The 25,036-nt window shown below is 41.9% G+C and overlaps 1 protein-coding gene across 1 annotated transcript in view; it reads left to right on the top strand.

Moving 5' to 3' along the window:
• Positions 1 to 24,771, top strand: part of mrpl23 (mitochondrial ribosomal protein L23) — a 41,351-nt gene extending 16,580 nt beyond the window's left edge. Inside the window, exons 4-5 of the mRNA XM_034686300.1 lie at positions 2,661 to 2,734; positions 23,805 to 24,771. Of these exons, the coding sequence (XP_034542191.1) occupies positions 2,661 to 2,734; positions 23,805 to 23,969 (239 nt within the window). The 3' untranslated portion in view covers positions 23,970 to 24,771. The remainder of the gene's footprint in view (positions 1 to 2,660; positions 2,735 to 23,804) is intronic.
• The last annotated feature ends 265 nt before the right edge of the window (positions 24,772 to 25,036 follow it).

Below are 25,036 nucleotides of genomic sequence, written 5' to 3'. Positions count from 1 at the left end.
TATTGCTGTTTGTCATCCAGAGACGAACTGAACTATCACTATTAGGGATGCTCCGATCGATCGGCCACCGATCATTAGCGGCCGATTTCTGTGAAAAAGTATGTGATCGGCATATGCCGATCAGTGCCTTTCATTGCCGATCACAAAAAACCATCACCTGTGGCTCATACTTTGCAGCCTGCAGCCCAAAGAGGACCTGTGTGTAGTGTGCCCCCTCCCCCTTTCCTTCACACTGCGCAGGCGCGCGGCGGAAAACCACAACAAACATGTCTGCCGTGTGGAACTTTTATACAGTCTGTAAGAGTGATGTAAAGTTTGCATCCTGCAACACATGCGACGAAAAAATACCTTGCAGGGGAAGCACGTTAAAAAAGCTTCAACACAACCAATTTAATAAGACATTTAAAGAGCAAACACTTGGCGGAGTATGGTGAGTTTTTGAGGCTCACGGCAGTGAATGAAAAGAAGACAGCCAGAGCAGTATCAGTCAGACGGCAGCTAACACAGCCCACGGTGGCAACACTTGCCTGTATGAGCGTGACAGTCAGAAGGCTAAGCAAATAACCCGAAAAATAATTGAATCGGGCTAGATGAAGACACCGGGTTCCACCGACTGCTCTCTCACTTGGAGCCCCGCTACGTGCCACCGGGACGTAAATAATTCATAGACGTAGCGCTGCCAGAGCTCCACCAGACTGTGTAATCTCACATCGAACGTCACCCTAAAGAAGGAATCCAATTCTCTGTAAGTTTCACGAGTTTCAAACATGGCATATTCAGAAAGACAAACTTGTGAGACATATTGTCTTTTATTTATTTGACTTTCTGCACTATTTAGCCTGTTGAGAGCCTTAATGTTTTCAATCTGTTAAAGATTGGGTTACTGATAGCAGGTACATTTAAGTGTCTCTCAGTTGTCCTTTTGACTGAATAGTTGCTGCATTGTGCCTGCAAGTTTTTTTTTTTTTGTATTTTTTCTCTTGAAGAAGTTAGTAAAAAGACGTTTTGTTTTTTTTTAGGTGATTTTATGGTTCCTTTTTTCCCAGATGATGTAGCACTCACCATAACTAAATTGAAAAATGTACAGAAAATCCATGTGATCGGTATCGGTGATCGGCAGTGATCGGCACTCATGGCTGATCGGTATAGAAATCTGCAGCATAAAATCTGATCGGAGCATCCCTAATCACTATAAGTCTGAAATCACACTACAGTGATTGATTTGATTTGATTTGATTTGATGACTTTATTTTCAACATGTAAAATAAAAATACAATTAAAAAAAAGCAGAAGAGGAGAAAGAGTTATACAAACATACAAGAAAAAAATAAAATAAAAAGAAACACTTTTACAAAAGAAACAAAATCAATATTAGCAAGCAGTGAAACAATTTACTTTACATGTGTGAAAAGGAGTAGGAAGAAGTTAAAACTTATCTAATCCTGCCCCTCTATTCACTATATTCTGCCATTATATGAGTGCAATTCCACATGTCAAATCTTCATATATTATCCTCATATTTATGCTAACAAACAAAAGTAAACCCCGCGTGATTATATACACTTGTCTTCCTCCTTGTACCTTATGAAAATAATTTATTTGTACTTCTTCTTGAATTGAATTATGTTCAGACATTGCTTTAGTTCCATACTGAGACTGTTCCATAGTTTAACACCACAGACTGAAATACAAAAGCTGTTCCTTGTGGTCCGAACACTCATCATCTTTAATCTCAACTGATTGGTGCTGAATTGCACAATTATCAGCATTCATCATTAATCTGATTATTTGTATCTGCACATTTTTTTGGTGATATTAACTTGAACATCTACATATTCACTTTCTTTCAGAACTAGTCAAAAGCAGTTGATTGTCTAAACATTTTGAACTAAACATTTTGAAACTCATTTTTTTTTAAACAGAAAATGTGGAAAAATAGAAAACCTGCAAAGGTTCACATTTGAAATGCTAGAACAGTCACATTTTTAAAGTTATATTTTTGGGGCTTTTACACTTTCATTTTATAGAGGAGTGGACAGTGGATAGTTTCGGAAACTGGTAGAGAGTGGGGGAATGACATGCGGGAAAGAGGTTGCAGGCTGGATTTGAACCCAGGCTGCCAGCTACATGGGCGCACAATTTAACTGTTAGGCCAAGTCCGCGCCCAGAACAGTCACATTTTTGCCATTATGGTTAGAAAATGTTAATTGAAAAAAATATATTTCATGTTATTTCTTCTCTATTGACTTATCAAATAATTTGGCTTTATACAGCCCCAATATTAACATACATACCATTCAAACTGTTCAGTGAGAATGACTAAACCACATGGATAAGTCTTGATATCTGTCATTAAGTCATCACATTAGACTCAGACTCTCATCACATTGATGCAGGAAAACATGTTGCAAAAAAAAACAAAACAATGCTGCTCACTTTTTTTTGTAAAATCTTCCAATTACATTCAGAGAAGCCACAGTACAAACAGTATAGCAACGTCTGCACCACTTTTCAACTTTCCACCATCTGACTTTTTAACTTCATGTCAATTATCACATTATTGTTAAATACTGTCATTATCAATCTGTCCCAGTTTGCCTATTGTTTATCGTTCCTGTTAACCCACAGATGCATTATCTGCTGTTTTCTGTGTTTCTTAGGCTCCAACAAGAAGAGGAATTACCTTAACCAGAGGGTGAAGAAGCCTGACAGTAAAATAGCCTACGTACAGCTGGTGAGAAGACTCAAACATGCTTGAGCACTGTATACATAAACACACTCATCCTTTTAACCCAAGTCCTCTCTGGTTGCTGTGTTGTTTGAGTAGCATTAGCTCATTGACTCCTGTCCAGTGCACAGTGGGAGGTGGAAACCTTTCCAGAAACACACACTCTCTTTCTTTTTAACACCCAGCCCTCTGTAGGCTGTTATTTTTCTTTCTAATTGTCGAGGTTTCATTATTAAACACAACACCCAGGGGGAGAGGGCATTTCAAGACTTGAGCTTTTGCCTTTTCTGTCAAGGGCTGTTTTTGAAGGGGGGGATATGTTGGGTGAGAGAGGTGAGATGGGTTAGTTGGTGTTCTCCCACAGAGCCCCGAGGCAGAGGTGGACTTTGAAGGTGAGCTCTTAAATTCACTCTCATGCACATGTATGAGCAGACATACACATAATAAAATGATCATTGCGCACGTGCATTACAGAAATTTAAAAAACACTTGCTCATAACTTGCCCCTATAATTTTTTTTCCCTGTTCACATAATAAAGCCTCTCGTGCACACATACACACACACATACTTGCTCACAAATCACATATCCCTACCAATGCATCTCTCTCTCCTGCATGGTTCACACTCTCTGGCTGCCCTCTTGGAAAAGCAGCCGTCCAGGTTCCTGCAGGGCTTGAGGTGAAAAGGTCCTCTTTGCGCACATGCCAGACTTATTACAGGGCATATTGAGATATGGTTATCATCTGGCATAGCTCTCTGTTCTCTCTGTGTTGTGCCATAAATGGAATGTGAACAGTCATGAGCACTTAGTATGTGTGTGTGTGTTTTAAGGGACACTCCCCATGGTGGCGTGGCAGCCCAGACTCCGTCATTGCGTAATGGCCATTGCCTTCACACCTGTGTTTGAGGTGAGATTTGGGTCAGGAAGGCCCATTCTCTGCACATCTTGCCAGTGTTTGAAGTCAGTTACCCTTTGAAATCAAACAAACCCTCCCCCTAAAAATGTAAAAAAAAAAAGTCATTGTTTTAATGCTCCTTTGATGCAGATGTCAAAAGCAATAGCCCTTTGTTTTTCGCCTGCCGTTTTGATCTTTACCAGATAAATCAACAGTGGTGCAGACGCTTGTTTACGCCCCACCGCCCACCCGACTGGGAGCCATCAATCTTGAAACGGATGAATAATGAAAATTGTCTAAACACAACAATTTGAAAGAGGATACATGCTTGAAGCAGACATTAATCTTTTAAAAGGGAGACTTCCTTCCTTGTGACACCAAGGAAGTGGCCTGTGACTTTGTGTGTCTGGAATTCCTCGTGGAGTCAGCAGTGATGCTTCTGTCTCACTAGAGTCAAACGACAATGATAAGTGTGAGGATGCAAAACAACACACACACACACACACACACACACACACACACACGTCTGTGACTTTTGTGCATCATTCAAGCATGCAGAGCCCCAGAGGGCTGATGCTTTTCCTTGGATGTCATTCAGTCTGTAGTTGCAATCACGTCGTGGTTTGCTGGAGTCATGCTCATTTGATGGTGAACAACGGGTAGAGAGACTGAAATGCAGGCTCTTTGTGCTTAAAACAGCTTGATATAAAACCAAATATCCGGCCTATTTCTCTGGCAGGTTTTTGAAAAAAACAGGCTCTCTCAACTCCCTCTCCTACCTCACTCTCTGTCTTGTGTATGCACGCACACACTCGCAAACTCACACACATACACACAGCCCCAGAAAACCCTCCTTACTTTGCAGCAGTGGGTAGAAAACAAGATTGTTCCTAATTGACTCCACATGTGGGAGAGTGTTCTGTGGGTCGATGCTCACACCGCGGTCCCCCTGTTCTACCCTCATCCTTTCCTCTCCCCTCCTCCTTCCCTCCCCCTGCTCCCTCCATCAGCTTATATAGCAGCAGTAATACGTTTGCACTCTTCCTCTCTCTTGTTTCTTACTCCTGGTCTGTGGTTGAGGGAGGCCTCCGGTTAGCGGGGTTCCGTGACGGCCATTTTCCTCATGCCTAGTGGAGGACCCCAGTAACAGGGGAAGAGATAACGTCGTAACGCATGCGTGGACTCTGTGTGTGTGTGTGTGTGTGTGTGTGTGTGTGTGTGTGTGTGTGTGTGTGTGTGTGTGTGTGTGTGTGTGTGTGTGTGTGTGTGTGTGTGTGTGTGTGTGTGTGTGTGTGTGTGTGTGTGTGTGTGTGTGTGTAAGAGGGGCTCATACAGGGGAGGTGACTAAGGGGTTGATGGAGTCAAGCCAGAGCAGGGAGGTCCAGAGACGGGCAAAGTGATCAGGGGGAGGGGTCAGAGGCTGTGTATGTGGGTGTGTGTGTGTGTGTGGTTGGGGAACAAGGTGGCAGCGTTGGTGCTGGGATGACTAAACAGCAGAACAAGATGAGAAATCTCAAGTCTATCCCACTGATTTCAGTTGGATTCACGTTAATCTCTATTTAAGGATTTTGTATAAAAAGGTAGCCTTCAACACAGGGTCTGGATTTTCATCATTGGAAGTGTTCTGGTTTCCGTTTGTAGTATATTTGTAGTCCCAGTAGCATTGACCAATCAGGTTTTGATGTATGCAGGATAAAAAGTCCATGTGGAGAGCAAAAGCAGGTGGAACACACACTTCATGCCTGTGCAGATAACAAACTGTTCTACATCAGATATATCCACTTGAGCGAAAAATGTCCTAGATACTGTACTGCAAAAGCCCATCAATGGTTAAATTCCCTAATTACCTTGAATGCATCAGAAGTGATTGATCCAACCTCCATTCAACGAACATTTCAAAAGTTGTGTTCTTATGCTACTGAGTTTGAACTTGACAAAGTTTGTAATTTTACTTTTCACAAATCTTTTTCCCAGTGTTGTTTTTTCAGCAAACTTAAGACCTGTAAATTGGAAGAAAATCATAAAAAGAAATAGCTTTATTTTTCAGCTCATATCAATGAAGTAAGCCAGAGTTGGAAGCGTCTGTGTGTCTACTGTTGAACTGAGACCCAGGGGTACTAAAAACAGAAGAGCAGGCACCTTCCTGTGGGATGAAATGGACCAAGAAATGACAGCCTTTATGTTTCAGACATAACGCCTTTTACTAGAAGTAGTTTTTCACACCAATGACTTACACCGAAATTCATGAAAAGTACGTAAATGTCATCTCTCATCGTCAGATGATGAGTGCTGATGGGTTCTGAGATTGGTTGCATGTCAGTGAGAAAAAATGTGTATGAAGTGAGACAGCTGTCATGCATTGCTTGGATTAGCCGAGTGTAAAAGCACTAAATAAAGTTGCTATAAAGCCTAGTTTATACTTCTGTGTCGAATCAATGTCGTAGCCAACACCATAGGTCTGTGTAGCCCTGACCCTGGGAAGACACCTATGCACGTAGCCTGATGTGCAACAGTTCTACCTTTTCATAGAGAGGCTGAGGTCAGAAATCCAGTTTTGTGATTCACTTCTGACCCCTGTTCTAGATCATGCTGCATGTATAGTTGAGTTTAATCAGATTCTGTGTCTAAGTTTTTAAATCATCTTAACCATTTTCAGTCATGCCCATAAAACAAATCCAGCCTGTGGTTTATGTCCCCTGAGTTCACTTGGCCCATCCTAACTGTGACGTCCGTGATGCCATCATTTCCAGGTAAACCTAACCAAATCTGGTGTTTTCTAAAAAAGGAAAGGTTCACCACTTATGAAATTCTAGTTGGTTTTAAATGTTCCCAGTCATTTTGCAGCAACATTATCATCAGTCAAACATTTATGATAAAGTGTTCTTTGCCTGGCATGTAAATGAAAAGGCTGTGGTGAGTTTTGGTCAGAGGAGGGGTTATTTTCTCTCTTTAGAGTGGCAGCTAGTTTGCAAGATAGCTTTGCCGGCTGGTGCCAGCTGCAGCATTTCAGTGGGCTGAGTGCTCAGAGTGCATGTTGAAAGCTCCCGGGGGGGCGACGTTGTGAATATATGAATGGGATGCCTGACCAGTCCCAGCATTTCTGAATGATCCAGTTTAGTGCCACATTGTGCTGTAAATGTCAAACGGATCCTGGTAAAGGAACGCTGTTCAATCAGCAGATTGACTACAGCTGGTGAGATTGTTGTCTGACAGCACGCTCTTATTTTATTCATCTTGTGGTTCAACCTTTGTTGTAAGAAGGCGACAGTTTATAAGATGCTTTGAAATTACATTTGCAACATAATTCAAACTTTCTTTTATTACTGAGCATGTATGTTTTTCTAGCCGGTCCATAAATGTTCTGTATCATTTTCTTGGAAGTCTGTGATGATATCAGTTTAAAGAAAGGAATCTCAGACATCTTCATAGAGTTGTTTTCCGAAGAGGTCAGAAGGGAGGAGAAGCAGTTTGTGTTCTTTGCGTGTTGGGCACAGCATGGCACGTCCAGGCACCTGTGGGATGTTTGCAATAACATAACACAAAAATCCATACTAGTCAAGTGCTGTTTGACAGTGTGTGGACACTTAATAACATCACACAGAGATTAGAAGTTCATGTGTGCACCAATATAAATCTGAGCTCACTGGAAGCCCGTAAGCATCATCTGAAGCCCGTCTCTTTGTGGGGTGTGGTTGCACAAATCCCTCACAAGCTCCATTCAACAGAGGTTATCTGTAGACAAGAGCTCACTTCGTACAGTCAGAGGAGAGTCTGCAGAGTGGCCAAAGAAGTGAAAGTAAAAACTTAGTGACAGAAGGAAGAGCAGACACACAGATGGTGCAAGGTGTTATCACGATGCTGACCTTTAGTTGTCATGAAGAGAGTTTTGTTTACACACAAACCAGTGATGTCATTATTATGATAATAGTCACGATGTAGCTGTCCTCATTGGATGACAGCCTAGTCATATTTAGACTTATCTTTAATACTTAAAAAAGGTTACTTCAATATATATATATATATATATATATATATATATATATATATATACGTTTTAGGATGTTGTTAAAGTGAGGAGGGTTTTTAAACTCCTTTAAAGAGCTGTAAAAATGTCTTTTAGTTACAGCATACTTTTAATGTTCTATTTCTGTGGGGACCCAGGCACCCAGACAGCTCAATCTGCTCATTCAGCCACTAGCATGTCTTTATTATTACTTGTTTGCCCGGTGGTCAACTTTACATTAACATTGTAAAGAGGTTGTTAATGTTTCTCTCCAGGTCTCTGGTCACGAACAACAGTGGTTTCAACCAATTGCACCAGCAAGCCTGCCTGGTGCTCTAAGCAATGTACTGACGAAAGACCGCAGAACAAAACAAGATATGGGGCTGAACCAACAGCTGTAGAATAAGTGGTAGCTTCATTCAAATTGCTCATTTCCCTTGTTTCTTTCTAGCTTTCTCCGCCCCTGCCTGGTCCATGGGGAGGGCATCACTTGAAGTGAAAGAGAGAGACAAACAAACCGATAGAGGGACTGAGTGGCAAACATGGAGGAGTGGTGACACAGCTGAAAATGAGAGAGAGAGAGAGGGGAGGGGGGGAGGAGGAGAACAGCTGTATTGAGGATGACTCTGACCAGGTCTCTCTCCCCTCTGTTTGACTGACACTAGATGGCAACGTTTTGCTGTACAGCTTCTCTCACTAGCCTCCCCTCATCTTCTATCTGTTATTGACTCCTTGTTGCCTAACAATAGACCCTCCAGGGTTCAGTGACTGTGTGTATCTGGCTTGGCTGAGGGGTACAGAATGGGGGGGGCTGCAGGATGGGGGACTACAACCCCCCCCCCTGCCCCCACTGTTCCTGTTCTAAGCGAAGCTCTTTGGAGCTGGAGGTGCTGAATCAGGCTGAGGGGCCGAGGGGGGAAATCTTGCTTATCTGTATGGAATTTTATTATTTTCAACTATTTGGATCACGATGGCTCCTGCTCTCCTTCCCTCCCTCTTCCTCCTTTCCACCTTGTCACGCAAACACAGCCTTTCCTCACACAGCCTTGTCTGTCTGTCTGCTGCTCCGCTTCCTTCCCTTCCCTGTGCTGCCTCACCCTCGCTTATCATGCCAATTAACATTTTTAACTTCTGCCACTTTTCCTCCAGTTCTCTCCTTTACTCTGTGTCTGCCTCATTTTTGCTCTGTCACACTGAACTGAACGGTTCATCATATAAATAAATTGCAACTTCAACGCATACCAAGTATATTTCCTGCCTGACAATGTTCCTCTTGTCTACTTGGTTGCTTTACAGTAGCCATAAAACAGTAGCTAGATCGGCTTCCAGACATCTAAATACATATTTTGGGAAAGTTTACAAATCAAAATGAATGGGGGAGTAATGAAAGCTACTCCCCTTTATACATGTATTATTCAGCAAAGGGTATCAATTTATGGTATTTTTAATTTTTAATTGTTAAAAACAGCTCTAATATCCATAAAGAACAGTGTGATCCTGATAAAACTCTGCACTGTCTTTTTGATTTAATCTACTGTCAACAGCAATATCAAATAAAATAAAATAAAATTAAAATCTAGTACACCATCACAGTAGAAAGTCAGATGATGCTCACGTTGGTTGCTCCTTGACCTTAAGTTTGATTAATATCTTATGACCTTCTAACAGGACAAATATAACAAGACAATTTCAGTGCTTTACTTAGAATACATTTTATATGTCCAATTTTCTTTTGTCAGTGTGGAGCAGATTTTGCTTATGACAGAGCTATTTATGAAAACACTGCACAAGCACAATACTATTATAAGGCAAGGCAAAAAAAGGTGAGTTCATACCTAAATTTTATCCCTTCATGTAACCATATCAACTTTTTTTAAAATGAATCAACACAGAGAGTATAAAAAGTGACAGTGCCAGAGTATTGAGGTAAAAAAAATCTTTAAATATAGAGTCAGGTTTTTTTTTTTCTTTTAACGTTGACAGTAAAATCAAACTGAGAACGATAAGAAACAGCTTTTATGTAACAGCAGTTCTTGATTGTGTTTGCCCTTGTGTAACGTCTTATTTTTATAGATTAAATGACGAACATGACGGTCAAAAGCATTATACAATTCATCCAAAATACCATCATAAAAATGAAATGATGAAGCAAACAGGACAGGAACACTTCTCCAAAACATCCTCTGCTGTCAAACTTGACTTATATAAAGAGAGTTGTATCTTATGTCCCCTTAGCTCATATAGATAGTCACATTATGAAGGAAACATTAGTTTTTTTATTTTTAATGTAGAAGTGGCAGAGAAATTTGCAGTAACAGTTAAACATGCGGATGTCAGAATCCTCCTGTAATGAGTCATGCAACCCTACTCTGACTTTCATGTATTTGTCAGCATTCTAGGCATATAAATCTCTGGGAGGAAGGAATGGGCTGATGCACTCATTAGCGTGAGTTCATATACATGAACATGTGTGTCTGCACGAGCACGTAAGCTGTTGGTAAGCTAATAAAAGGGGAAGAGGGGAAGCTTTTCCTGGCAATCAAGCTCTGCTGAAAGGCCCACCATCACCGTATGTGTCTCCTGATTTGGAAAAATTCACTCCCAAGTAAAATCCTGTGTGTGTGGTGCTGTGTGCTTGTATGTGTGTACATGTAGGTTTCATAAGAGCTCAGGAGAGAGAGAAACATGAATTATAGAGAACAGAGCAAGGTCTTAACCATCCGGTTTGAATTCTCACACGCAAACCATTTTTTGAATGGCTTCAGTCAGGGCTCTCTGTTGTTTCTTCACACAGATTTGATGCTTAGCACCAATTCAGTTCAAGCTTTAACGACATAGCATTAGATGTACTGCTGATGTATTGCCTCAAGAAATTATAACTGGTGATTCTTTTTGAATGCCAAATATCAAAAAAGCACAGCATTATAGAAATCTAGTGTAACAATAACAGCTCAGTCTGTTTGATAGACATGCAGGTAACCTGGACATCTTTACCCTCTTTTTCCTTCTCTTTGGCTCTTCATCTTCTTTCCCTCTTTCCTCATGCCGCTTCTCATTGATCCTGACTTTATCTCTCTCCACAGCATCCTCTCTCATCACCCTCATTTCCTCCCACATTTCCTCCAGGTTCCCTTTATTCAGATAGCCTTGGACACACAGACACACAGACACACAGACACAGACAGACAGACAGACACACACACACACACACACACACACACACACACACACACACACACACACACACACACACACACACACACACACACACACATACACACATTCAAACCAACTCACGCACTCACACACGCACAAGAGGAGCATGTGCGTAACCTTTCTTGATTACTCCTGACCTGTAATGACACAGCTGCCACTTTGATCAGCCAATCAGCATGCGGCGCCACCAAGGTTCTCAGCGGGGCTGCCACTGGCCTGATAAAGCCCTCTGATAGGCCTCTGTTGGTGCATTTCCTGTTTTGGTATGCTTCTTCGTTTTTTATTTTCTCCACCAGCTGCTCCCTGCATTCCTAGGAATCGGGGAGGGGGCAGGGGCATTGCCTGGATGTTTATGTTGCATGTGCATGTAGGGGTGAGCATGTGTTTTTGACCGAGTGTTTGTGTGTGTTGTGTGTGAGGGTGTGTTTGGTAGCCTAGATAGTAAGGTCTGAGGCTGAGTGGGGCGGGGGAAGGTGAAGGCAATGCTTGAAATTGGGGGGGAGGGTATGTGAGGGTTGTTTACATGTGTTGGCGAAAGAAATGGGGTACATCGTGGGGGCTGGGGGGATGAATGACATAGATGGAGGGGATAATGATAGTGGACAGCTGTTTATGCGTGTGTAATGGGGGTGCAGGGTTGAGGTAGGTGGGTTTGAGGTGAGGTTTAGTTTAAAGCTACAGAGGTTGAGTGTTCACCTGAGGTTGAAGGTGACATGATTGAAAGTCTGTTATTCTCTTTTGCTAATATGAGCAGATGTGTCATTCTTTGCTTATGCTGTTGTTGTTATCCTCCAAGGGTCCACTTCAAGACCAGAAAGATGTGAGTGTGTCTGTGGGTTGCTGGGTGTGTATTTAGATGCTGATGATCTGTTTCTGAGAGCTCTGTTACCAGGGTCCAGTGTCTCCAGTAGCAGGCGGGGAGCAGACATGTCCAGACATGAAAACTGTCACATGCACGCGCATGCACAAACACTTACTCCCTCACACCCTCCATTTGTCTCTGGGTAGAAGTACGCACCATTGGACCCCTGTGCAAGAAGGTCACTGCGATAGATGTGGAGATATTTCCAGTCAACGTCAGAGATTGTGTTTGGCATCTGCCTCACATGTGCGATTCGCCTCTTCTTGATCAAGTTTCTCACTTTTGGAATTCAATAGCATTATCATGTCTTATCTATAAAATAAAAATCATGTCTATTTAATATAAGGTATTAAAATTCAAACTGACCACACCTTTTCTGATTGCCAGTCTTCCAAATCTAAAATAAACCTGGTACTCAGATAATGAACTAAATTATATGCAAGACCAGTTTGGTCATTTACAGAAATATTTAAAAAGATTATATTTTTATTTCTTCAATTCTTTACTTTAAAATTAATACGTTTTTAGAACCAGGATTTTTGTGTTGCTGAGGTTATAACTGTGCATCACCTCTGACCTATGACTGGACTGTGTAGTGCTCATTCAAATAAAAAATTCACAATTTATTGATATATTTATTTATTTATATTCACTAAGGAATCGTATTGAAATGTACATTTTTTATGATTATCTCAAACTCTAGTTTAGATTTTTTTTCTGCTTGATATACACGACTTGTGTGCAGAATAATGTTATTTCAGCAGAAATCTTAAGTATACTGATTACATTAACTCCTCTTACACAACAAGGAGTAACATTGTGTCCGAAGAGGGGATAGAACATGTGGTATTGGCAGTACTCGTGATGTACTCTAAGGATTAGTTAATTGAATGTGGTTACATTGAATAACCCCCCCCGCCCCCCATAGACTGAAATGCCCTTTGCTTGTTCTGTGTTCAAAGATTAGACTCTTACATTTTCCCAGAAAATACTGATGTCATGGCTGTACATGAATGTACAAACGTAGACAGCAGCACCAAAGGATGGTGAAATCCTCTATACTTTGATAAAGAAATTGAATGTGTCGAAGATAGTGTGATACACTGTTAGTGGATACAAACCTTTTGCCTGTTAACATTGTTCTCATTGCTGTCTCGTCGCCATCATATGAACCATAGGTCATAAATGTAAGGCCATGTAAAGACCGTTAATATGAATGACGTGGAGACACAGTAACATACTAAGCTGCAAGCCAAGGCTGACCAAGTTATTCGGCTGTTGCCGGGCTGTGGAGGAGATTTCATTGTAATTGGAGGGAGGGTCAGGGTCATGACCTTGAATGAACCCACAGCAGGATGCTATTGGTTAGTGGTCTACTCTTATTGCTACTTATCTGCCTATTCAGAGGAGGATGATTTCACTCTCAGCTGTCTTTTACTGGAGGGTGTTGGGGTTTTCATGTAATTTCAACAGTTAGACCTCTTCACCTGCACCTTTTTCATAACTGACCATCGAATCATCCTCACCTCATCCTCCGTCCTATGAGTCAACAGACAACAGTCCAGTTTTATTTATCCTTTGCTTTTGATTTTCCTCACCCCTTCACCCTCCCTTTTCCTTACCCCATCTCTTCTTCTCCACTGTCTCTACTCCTCTCTTCCTGGAATGGTTTATACCAGGAGGTCTGGACAGAGGCATAGGGCAGAAAGTTATGTGAGAGAGTGTGTGTGTGTGTGTGTGTGTGTGTGTGTGTGTGTGTGTGTGTGTGTGTGTGTGTGTGTGTGTGTGTGTGTGTGTGTGTGTGTGTGTGTGTGTGTGTGTGTGTGTGTGTGTGTGTGTGTGTGTGTGTGTGTGTGTGTGTGTGTGTGTGTGTCATGAGATAAAGTGAGAGTGAATGTGTAGCCCACCCAAGGGGCCTGGCCATTGGAGCTGTTTACAATCATCAGGCTACATTTCTTTTCCTCTTCTGTCCTATTTCACTGCCTCTTCTCCTTTTTTTCCCCCTCCTAGATGAAACAATATTAGCCTCAAACTGTTGAGTTCAACAATCCTAACAGGATATTCGTAGGAGGTGTTGGTCTAAAACTGAAGATCAATGGTTAAGAGTGTTTACTCCAAGAATGTGTGGACTCGTACCCTTGAACTCCTGAGCTTTAGGGTCACTTCTGCTAACCAGGCTTTCTGTCTTTTATTGTTTAGGAGGGGGAGTCAGGCCTGAGGTGGAGGGTGTGTTGATTTACACAAAAATCTGTTCAAACAGTGAATACATTGCACAACACAGCACCACTACTATACAATACGTAATTAGGGTAAACTTAGTGATACAGGTGCCAAAGCAGTCCCACATACCCTGTGCATTTCCCACAGGACTGACTCAACAACTTTGCTGAGAAAGCTCAGGGCTTAGCCAAACCTGGAGCCATGCCATACTTTCCTGTACTTTAGCCTCCACCTCTCAAGGCATCACACATCTCTGATGTCCAAATCGTGGGGGCTACAAAATAAAGCAAAAAAGTATTTTGTTATTAAGCACTCAGAGACCATTTGGAATGAATAATTTTCAGATATTGGAGTTTTGTCATCTCTGGAGTCAGATGGCTAAAACATGTAGTTGTGTTATGACTGTTGCCATGGCTTAGTTTGAGTGACATATGTCAATCCATGCCAACAGAGTCCTGAGAAATGGTTTTAACTGGTCTGTTTTTGACCTAGATTTTCTGATAGCTATGATTGTATTTTCATTTAATGACACATTGAATTTTGATTTTCTATATGAAGTTTACATTTTTCAAGTCATGTTCCCAGAGGTTTTAAACCAGTGCTGTGTAGGTTTGTCAGGTAGGGGAGATTTGATTCAGTGCAAACCTGGTTATTCTTTCCAAATAATCTGAAGCTCAGTTTACTAAAACAGGATATGCAATTATAATTCACTACAAGATACATTCTGAAAAACATTCTCACAAACATGTTGACCATTGTTTGGTCATTTTTCACATGATTTTATGGGTACAAGGAGAAGGATGTTGACATAAGACAGCCAGCAGTTACTCATGCTTGGAAAGCCTTGCATAACAAATTAACCAAGAGCAACCACAGCCTGCACTGCAGTCAGCTATTTCTTGTTATCTGGTATGAAGACCAGAGATGCTAAATCATGGCAAGTGGCGCTGACACACCCACAGTGCTTAGTTACCTAAGGAAATGCAATCAAATTTGTTCCAGCTCTTTGGCTGCCAACATTTGTAATCTTGTATGATGACAGGTTGCCAGAAGTCTGTCCAATAAATAAGATACTCAAGAGTCCATCTGACTTTGATTTACAAGCCCTGGTTCACTTGTTCTTAGCCAGTGTGAACTTACATGAACCAAGAAGAAACAGGCCAAAAAATTGAATCTGCGGTTGAAAAAACAGACAAGAGAAAGGTGTGATCACACCTAAATAAATGTATAGTCGGGATTAAGAGGCCAGCTTGTAAAGAGTGAAGCAGACTCTCTAGAAGTAAATGAGCTGCCTTTGAGCGAAGCCTGTTACCTCCTCCAGCAGGTCACTTAGACCAAAAGTTTGAATTGTTGTTGATGTGTACCTTATGCTTGTCTTGTTAATCTTTCCTTGGATAAATAAGGCAATGCTCTCTAACTCTGCCCAGAATGTCGATGTCACGATTGATGACCAGCCAACCTTTAAGACTCATGTGGCCTTGATTGCTCAGTCATGTCGATTGACCCTGTAAAACATTGGTAAGATTAGATCTTACCTGCAGAGCATGCAACACAGCTCCTGGTACAGGCCCTTGTAATCTTAAGCACTGACTCCTGCAACTCTTCACTGGCAGGCCTCCCTGCATGCACACTGCGCATGATGATTGCACATCACTCCGCTGTTCATTTCTCTCCTCAGGCTCCATCAGATTCAAAACCATGCTGCTTGCTTGCAACAGCAACTAAAACAGCTCCTGCTTACCTGGAACCCCTCCTCCAGGTCTATACTCCCTCCTGTCTGCTACGCTCTGCCAATGAAAGGCACCTGGTTCTCCCATATCAACAATGGTCCTGAGTCACTCACCAGACTCCTCTGCTCTGTTGTCCCCTGGTGGTGGAATGAATTACCGAACTCCATTTGACCCGCAGAGTCCATTTCAACCTTTAAAAAAAAGCTTAAGACCCAGCTCTTTCATGAACTCCCACGCACTTAAGCCAGACTCCTCTCTGTAGTCCCGAGTGGTGGAATGAGTTACCCAGCCACATTTGATCCTCAGAGTCCCTTTCTACATTTCAGAAAGTTACAGACCCAGCTCTTTAGTAAGCACCTATGCACTTAATGATGTTGATGCTAGTGATGATGTTGGTGACAGTGGCACTGAGTGTGAGGATGATATTGAGGTTAATTAGGATCCTGTGTGATGATTGCAGCAGTGTTACAATAGCACCTGCGTCTGATTGGACTTGAAGCAGCTAGTGTGACCAGTGTTGTCCCCGACTGTCTAGATCCTTGCTTGTGTTGTACTTACTCTCAAGTGTACATCACTCTGTGCAGAAGCAACAGCTTAATTAAATTGTAGCAAATTGTAACATTGTAAATAGGGTTTACTCACATACACTCCCACACACACATCCTCTCTCCCACACACGCAGCAGGGGGTAGCCCTCAGCTCTAATCCTGGTAACCTCATCACTGTGGTCTGTACCTCTGTAGTCTGCCATGCTCCGCCAACGTGCAGTCAAAATAGATTCAACCGCAATGTGAACACCTCTCTGTCTCTTTCTCATTACCCCCTCAATACTCAGACACACACTCACACTTACACTCCACCAGTTCTCAGAATGTCTCTGCGCAGTTTACCCCACCGCACTGCCACCGCAGCCACACGAGCTGCAGCCTCATGAGATTTCTCACCGCGTCGTCAACACCTCTGTTTCAGAGTGGTGCCCAGATTTGTCCATACTCTAATAACAGCTGCCAACATCTGCTTTAATTTTATTGACCGCTTTTTTGTGAACGGCTGTGTCTCTTGATGGCTTTCGGATTGATAAAAAAAAGGGATCTGTAGTTAGTCCAACAGCGAATGACTCAGGTTCTCATTTTCAAACCACTTAAAGCCTTTTCAGTCCCTGTGACCCCATTGAAAGCTGCTCTGTTCTTTAATTCGGTCAAGTGTGGTCATCCAAAAAGTCAGTGTACTTGGCCTCCAACCCTCAGTCACATCTTATTTAGCTCCACAATAACTCTAGGTGCTTGAGGTCTTGAGCAAGCACAAGAGAGAGACTGATCTCAGGTCGTAAAAGAGCAGTTTGAATGCATTTTCTGATGGATTCTGTTCTTAGTACGTCTAGATTATCCGAATGGAAGAAGCCATTTGACCTCAAGAGTAGTTTTACAGCTGTTTAACAGTCCTCATAGTAATAAAACTTTTCTCCAAACTTCTTTCATTCCAGAGAACATAAAATTTGATTCTATTCATTGAGGATATTAAAATAAAGTCAGAACAACTACAACTATGGGGTTGAGTAATCAGCTTTAAAAGAGTCCTTTTTTATTTTCAGATTCGTAGCATACTTCTTACTCTGCTTACATAGCCATTTAAATTCTGATTGTATCTCAGCTGTTACTTAGGGATATGTGGGACATGTGGCTCTGCTGCTGGTCTGGGTCCAGTCCGGTCCAGTCTCATCCCCTGTGTGTTTTAACTGTCTAAGCAGCAGGTTGAATCAGCCTTTTGTGTCCTCGGCTGCTGAGTGTGCCATAATGTTCTATTCAGCTCCAGGTCGGAAAAGCACTGTGCACCGGCACCTTCCTGTTTTCATCAAAGACATTTTAACACATCAAGCCAGAACAACTATGGCTTTCATATTTCATACTTGAATCTAAGCTTATGAATAATAAAAGAGTCACCCCTTCACATTTCCCCAGTATTGATTTCACATGCATTCCAAGGCTGCTGGACACACATTTGCCCATTCTTTTAACATTTCTCTTTTTTTCCCCTCCTCTTAACGGGAAATAATTACACACAAACACACCAGGACTTTTTTTCCCTTTGGCTGTTTTTGAGTTATGCTCAGTTTGTCACAGATCAGAAGCAAAGGTCAATCAGATAGAATACAGTTGTCCTTTGTGTGCCTCTTTCCATCTCTCACTTGGTCTTCTCTCTTTTCACTCTCTTCTTTCCCTCCTTCCCTCTGGGGCTCCAAACAGGATTATTATAGGATCACGCACACATTCACAAAGTCAGGTTGGATTGAGGGACTTTATTCTACCAAAGCGCATTTGTAACCTGGAAGCTTAAACTGATTGTAAACAAGCAGCAATACAGGAGAATACAGGACACTGACTGTTGTCTCTGATTTGACAGCTGTCCACAATCAACAGGTGAAAGTCTGACATTTGTCCTCAAATGTGACACAAGCCATACCGACATCCTAAATACACACTTCCTGAAAGAGAACAAGACATTAAATCAGAGCTTAATATGGAAACATACACATGCACACAGAGGGAGAAAGTGAAACGAGTTGGTAGAGAGTCAATGACAACATTAGCCCCCCCTCTCACCCCCCCTGTTTCTCTTATTTTCCCCATTGAGAGGGAAAGTCTGGATGTAATGGGTTGTTCATGTGCGTAAGAGGAGTATGTTTACATCACTGGCAGTGAGGGGCCTCGTCTCCATATTCCTGGATGGCATCTTGATCCAATTGGGACCTTGATGAAGATGATGGCAGAGTGAGGGAAAATATCCTCGCCTAGGAAGCAAAGGAGGTAACTAAAAGGAAACCCTAGGAGGCAAATAATGCCTGACCGTCTTTCTCCACTTTTGTTCTTCTTGGCTAGACCTTGCTCTTCTTCATAAATCACTCAGTATGCAATCTTATGCACGGCACACAGACGCAAAGGAAAGATCCTCTCGGTTTGGAGCACATGAAGACCAAGGGGACACAGGTTCAGCCTGCGCTGTGGTGTGATGTATATATTTCAAACTAAAATATGAATGCTCTCTGCCAGCACTTTCTCTCACTGCGGAAATGTGTCCAGCAGACGCTTGACACACGCTTGAGCACACACACAAATACACACACAGGGTGTGGCCTCCTGCCAACAATAAGACTTGTTTAACGAGTCTCAGTGCTTTGTTGATTTCAATCTCAGAGCTTTGTTGTTTTTGTGAATCGCGCTCTTTGAGGCCGGTATTAATCTTCGCCATGTGTATACTCAAGGTGTCCAGCATTGTGCGGTGTAACTGGGAATTGTCATGCGACATCATTTAGTTCAAGTTGGGTGAAGTCTAGTTTGGCTTGCTGCTTCATTGTTCCTCCCGTTGCCAGGCCTGGTGTTTATAGCGCTGTGGTCGACCCCGTCTTCAGTCAACACCTCTTTCCTCTTCCTCTCTCCCAGTCACTTCCTCACATCATTTGACCCCATCCTTCTCCTCGCTGCCTCCTTCTCCTTACTGCTTTTCGCAGTCCTGCAGCAAACTTCCCTTGGCCTGGTCCAGTGTTTGTGTTTTGGAGTCTGTGTTCCTCGATGGCAGCGTGTGTGTGTTGAAAGACACTGAAGGTCTTGGCAGGGCCACTGGTTTCCAGGTGCTTCTCTGCTGTTTGGCAGCTTTCTGCCTGTGCCTGACTAAGCTCTCTCCTCCTCAGGGGGTCTGCTCTCTAGTCCCTCTCCTCCTGTATCACTACACTCTCCAGAAAACCTCCTGTAGTGTGCAGTACAGGCGTTGCCGCAAGACAAGAACACAAGAACAGGGTTGCTTTCCTTTTGATTGAAGGTTGTGTTTGTTTTGTTCCAGCTGCTCCTCAAAGCTGGTATCACAGAGTTTAGATCCAGAAAAACATCATTAAAATAGTAGTTGCCATTATAGATGTTTTGGGTGTAGTTACATTCCTTGCTATGCCAGTATGGTTGGAGTTGACATACCAGTCTGAAGTGTAGTTCACATACCAAGAATGATTATCCTAATGCAGTGAGCTATGGATCTTCGGTTGGAAGAACTGATTTGATCATTGCTTACAGATAGTCTTGTTTTCCTCTGAAACATAAAATCACTTAAGCTGCTTTCCACATGAACCTCTGACAACAATCAGACAATCCAGTAGGGCACTTGTCCTCTTACATGCAACACAGCACAAGAAAACAGCAAGGGATTCTTGTCTGCTGGAAACACCCCATTTGTATAAGATGTGGGATGGTGTCTAGGTAGAGTGTGCAGGAGGATTACTCGTCTGTAAGGATAACTTTTTTAAAGAATGTGATTCTTCCAGATTTAACAAGAATTCTGCATTTTAGGACCTAATAGTTGACCCTGAGACTTTAAATTTACATTGGTTTTTAATTGTTGTTCAGCTCAAACTCAGCCTTTTGATATTAAAAGGACAGCAGTGAGGCATCTTGGCTCTTTGGGTACATTACTGTGCTGTGAATTTTTTCAAAAGTGATGTAAGAGGCGTTGGTTAGCCAACAGACAATGACATGGATGTGCTGAAGTTGTGTTGACATTTTGAAGGCCGCCGTAATTTGGTATATTACAGTTGCAAAGGCGGCTGCCAGCTATGACTTTGCCAAGGTCTATACTTCAGCCCTTAATTAGCAAATAAAATATAACTTTGCAACCAGGATTTTTTTTTCTATAGGCCTACTGTACTAAAGAACTTACAGATAGGCTAAATAATACTGAGCTGAAATTCTGTTCAGTAAAATCAAATGGTGGGAAATGACTCAGTTGTCCTGGATGCAAATTGGCACTAGCAGCCTAAATAAAGCATTAACACCTAAGACAAAAGACACACAGAGACAAAGAGTAAATAAACACCATACAAATAATGCAGAGAAAAAAGCCATAAATTGGTTCAGAACAATTCACAGAACTGCATCAAAATTTTCAGGGGAAGGACCCCCAGACCCTTACTTATCATAATGTTCCCACTGCTGGAGGACTATATACAGTGGATATCAAAAGTCTACACACCCCTGTTAAAATGCCAGGTTTTGTGATGTAAAGAAATGAGAAAAAGATAAATCATGCCAGAACTTTTTCCACCTTTTAATGTGACCTGTAATGTGCACAATTCAATTGAACATTTTTTTTTAAATCTTTTAGGGGGCTGAATAAAAACAAACAAAAAAAATAATAATTTGGTTGCATAAGTGTACACACCCTCTTATAACTGGGGATATGGCTGTGTTCAGAATTAACCAATCAAATTCAAACTCATGACAAATAGTAGTCAGTATACACCTGTCATAATTTAAAGTGACTTTGATTAATCCCAATAAAGATCAGCTGTTCTAGGAGGATTTTCATGACATTGCCTCAGTTGCATCTTACAGCAAAAGCCATGACCCACAGAGAGCTTCCAAAGCAGCAGAGGGGTCTCATTGTTGAAAAGTATCAGTCAGGAGAAGGGTACAAATAATTTTCCAAGGCATTAGATATATCATGGACCACACGAAGACAGTCATCATCAAGTGGAGAAAATGTGGAACAACAGTGACATTCAGAGAACTGGACATCCCTCCAAAACTGATGAAAAGACGAGAAGAAAACTGTTCAGGGAGGCTTCAAAGACGTCGACAGCAACATTAAAGGAGCTGCAGGGATTTGTGACTAGTGCTGGCTGTGTCTTACATGTGACAACATCTCTCCTATTCTTCATGTGTTTCAGCTATGGGTAGGGTGGCAAGACAGAAGTTGTTTCTTATGAAGACGAACATCCAATCCTGGCAAAATGTTTCAATAACATACATGAAGTCTCCCAAAAGCATGTGGCAAATGTTTTATTTTTGGCATAAAAACAACACTGCACATCACATAAAGAACAACATACCCACAGAGAAGCATGTTGGGGGCAGCATCATGCTTTGGGGCTGTTTTACTTCATCTGGAACCGGGGCCTTAGTCAAGGTGGAGGGAAATATGAACAGTTACAAACACCAGTGAGTTTTAACACAAAACCTCCAGGCCTCTGTAGGAAAGATGAAGATGAAGAGGAATTTCACCTTTCAACATGACAACAAACTAAAGCATACATCCAAATCAACAAAACATGACTTCAACTAAAGAAGATTAAAGTTTTGGGCTGTCCCAGCCAGAGCCCAGACCTGAATCCAGTTGAATATCTGTGGAGTGATCTGAAGAGGGCTGTGCACAGGAGATGCCCTCACTATCTGATGGATTTGGAGCTCTTTTGTAAAGAAGAATGGGCAAATATTGCCACTTCAAGATGTGCCATGCTAATAGCAGTTGAGTTGGCCATGCTATGTTTTTAGCTATTTTTTTTAACATGCTTCACCTTTTAGTTTATTCTGGAGAATTTTCTGGACAGTGTTCTTCATTGTTTTGGATTGTTGCGATAGTAATAGTCATACATTTGCCTAATGCAAACATATTTGTCCACTCTCATGTTGTTAAGAGTATACAAACTTGGAAAGTATCTCTTTAATTTACATTTACAAAGGATAAAAAAATGTGGGATTACTCGCAAGTTAACCTGGAACAATCATGAGATAGATAGATAGATAGATAGATAGATAGATAGATAGATAGATAGATAGATAGATAGATAGATAGATAGATAGAAAGAAAGAAAGAAAGAAAGAAAGAAAGAAAGAAAGAAAGAAAGAAAGAAATCAGTTCAGCCCAATAACACTTGCTGGCCTGCACAAACATTGCAGGAATTATAAAGTTTACAGCTTCTCTTTCTTTGATTTTTCAGTAGTACTCAAACTTGGCAACAACTGACGCAACACTCAGCCTCATAGCTCTTTTAAGGTCATATTAGTAATAAATGACGATGTCACAATGGAGACAAAAGTTGACTTGTAGTTGATTTTTTGTCCAGTCACTATTCATGTGCCTTGAGGTTAACCAAAATCCAGTTTTCCTTTTGTCCTACCTTGACGTTTAGGCACCAACATGCATATAAAATCAGACATTCTGCATGCCCAAAACACAACATTCAGTCACAACATTACTTAGATTAATGCTTGAGGTTGTCTCAGCTGCTCCACCCTCAATTCTCAATCTTTGACAAAGTGAGTTTTCGTGTTGTCTCCCCCTTTGGGAATTAAACCATGCTATGTGGTAATTACATGCATGTTTCTCTTGGTATTTTGGCGGTTGGAGACAGACAAAGTAACGTTCACATCAGAGCCAGACCATTCCTTTACGCCTACATGCTGACCCCAAACAAAATATTTCACATATTTAAACAGAATAGTTGATTGACAATTGTGTTCATGGAAGCAATTCATTTTATAGTGGCTCTATAAAATAATTCAGAAGTGTGAGTCACACGATGAAATATGACAATTTATTTTTTATGAAGTTAAGGCTGTTGTTTAGGGTAAACTATGATGTCATCAGTCAGTGATCACCATGGGAACATTTGTGAGGATAAGCCATTTGTAGAAAATACACAGTGATGTGGTGGAAACATGTAAGAGCAGTTTCATCATCACTCAGTACGATCCATTTATATGAAGCTGAGTCATTTAAGGACAGCACTGATTTGGCTCCAGATTGATAACAGTGAATTCTTGTTGCCAGGTGTCCTTGGGAGAGGCTGAGAGGGATAGGCTACGGATATGTGTGCATGCCTGCACCCACTGACCTGTTAGTTTTTTGTGTGTGGGCGTGCAAGTGTGTGTGTGTGTGTGTGTTTGCGCGTGCTGGCTGTACTGTACTGTACTGTACTTCACGGTGGCCTGACAGACTACGTTTGGACCAGTGATGCATTAGCCATGTCCAGAGATGGGTTGGTATGGAATAAATAATGGATACCATCCTTCCCCTCTGAATAAATCAAGACCAGAGAAATGTAGAGAGTTGCGAGATTGAATGTGGGAGAGAGTTGGAGATAGTGAATGCTTGAGAGAAAAAGAGAGTTTGTGAAACTGGAAGAGCAGTATAGAGGAGGATGTCCTGAATTTCAAGTTATTATCTCATTACTTGTCTCTGTAAAGAACAAGGAATGTTTCAAGGAAACATTTCTTCTGTTTCACAAAATTTGATTTTACACAGAATAAACTCATTATTTTTATTATGAGGTAAAAATACAATGTTTTCTCTCCTCATGTTCCTCTTTTTGTTTTCTTTTCATCCCAGGCCCAGGACCAGACATTCACCTTCCCTGACATCTTCCCAGATAAAGAGCAAAAACCGGACGAGGGCTCCATGGAAGAGATGCAGGAGAAGTTCATGGAGGACGAGAAGCAAAAGCAGAAACTGGACCCCAGGAGAGGAGGGGTTACCGAGTGGTTCGGACTCTGAGACAACCCACTGACCAAGAACTCTACACTTGTATGTAAGCAGCGGGTGTTTCATTGGGAGAAACGTGTATTGATTTACAACGCGACTGTTGTGATGTCAGTTCTATTTCTGTGAGAAACACTCACACATCTTGAAGTAAAGAAGAATGAGCATGTGTGTGGGAGACTGGAGACATGTGTTTGGTGAGTGTGTGTTGAGTTTGCGAGGATTCAATCCAAAAACCCGAGCCAGAACAGAATCACAGGAGGAGGAGAGTGGATCGGTTCCATTTTTTATGAAACCAGCCCAGCGTACAGAATCTCCATCACCTCAGATGACCTCCTCTCCATCCTCCTCCCACTCTTCCTCTTCCACCTCCTCCTACTTTTACTCCTCTTCTTTGTCTCTCCTTGGTCCTCAGGAGTTTCCTGTCCTTTTACCATCCCTTTTCCTCTTCCTCTCCCTCTCCTTCACTTCTCTTCCTCTGCCATGCTGAAGAGTGGTATACTGTGGTATCTCTAGTTGCCCTGACTCTGCCAGCTGGATCCGTCTACCTGGATAACCCATATCCTTTCCTCTTTTATGAGTTTGCCTTGGATTAATTGACCACTTTAGGTAAACAACAATTGAGATGTTGTGTCAGCAAAGCAGCGATATGGAATTTGCTGGAGTGTTTTATTATTTCGTGGTAACACTTCTTGCCATAACTCTGAGAGATGTGTGTGTGCGTGTTTGCCTTTCATGCAGTACTTGCCAGTGGATCGGTCTTAATTGTAAATTCTGTTGGAGTAAAACTGAATAAACTCTCACTTGTCCAAAAACGTCTCTGCTTACTTTTCTTGTGTTCTCCTTGCCTCATCTCCCAAGGCTGCTGTGCTCAACAACTGGCACCTTGAGATGCTGACCGCCATACAAGCTGGCCTGCGCATGTGCCAGCGTGGTCTGGTAGCTGTTTTGACAAAGTAATGATCTGTGTTTGAATCAGCCCACTGCAGGTCTGAGCTCTCTTACGGTAATAAGGCCCATAAAAGGGAGGGACCTCTCCTGGACTCGTTCAGACCCTCCATTATTCTGAGAGGCCCAAGGTT

This window comes from Notolabrus celidotus, chromosome 6, assembly GCF_009762535.1.
Source record: "Notolabrus celidotus isolate fNotCel1 chromosome 6, fNotCel1.pri, whole genome shotgun sequence".
NCBI classification, from domain to species: Eukaryota; Metazoa; Chordata; class Actinopteri; order Labriformes; family Labridae; genus Notolabrus; species Notolabrus celidotus.
Note: the sequence above shows the minus strand (reverse complement) of the source record. Positions and strands in the feature narration are given on the sequence as shown.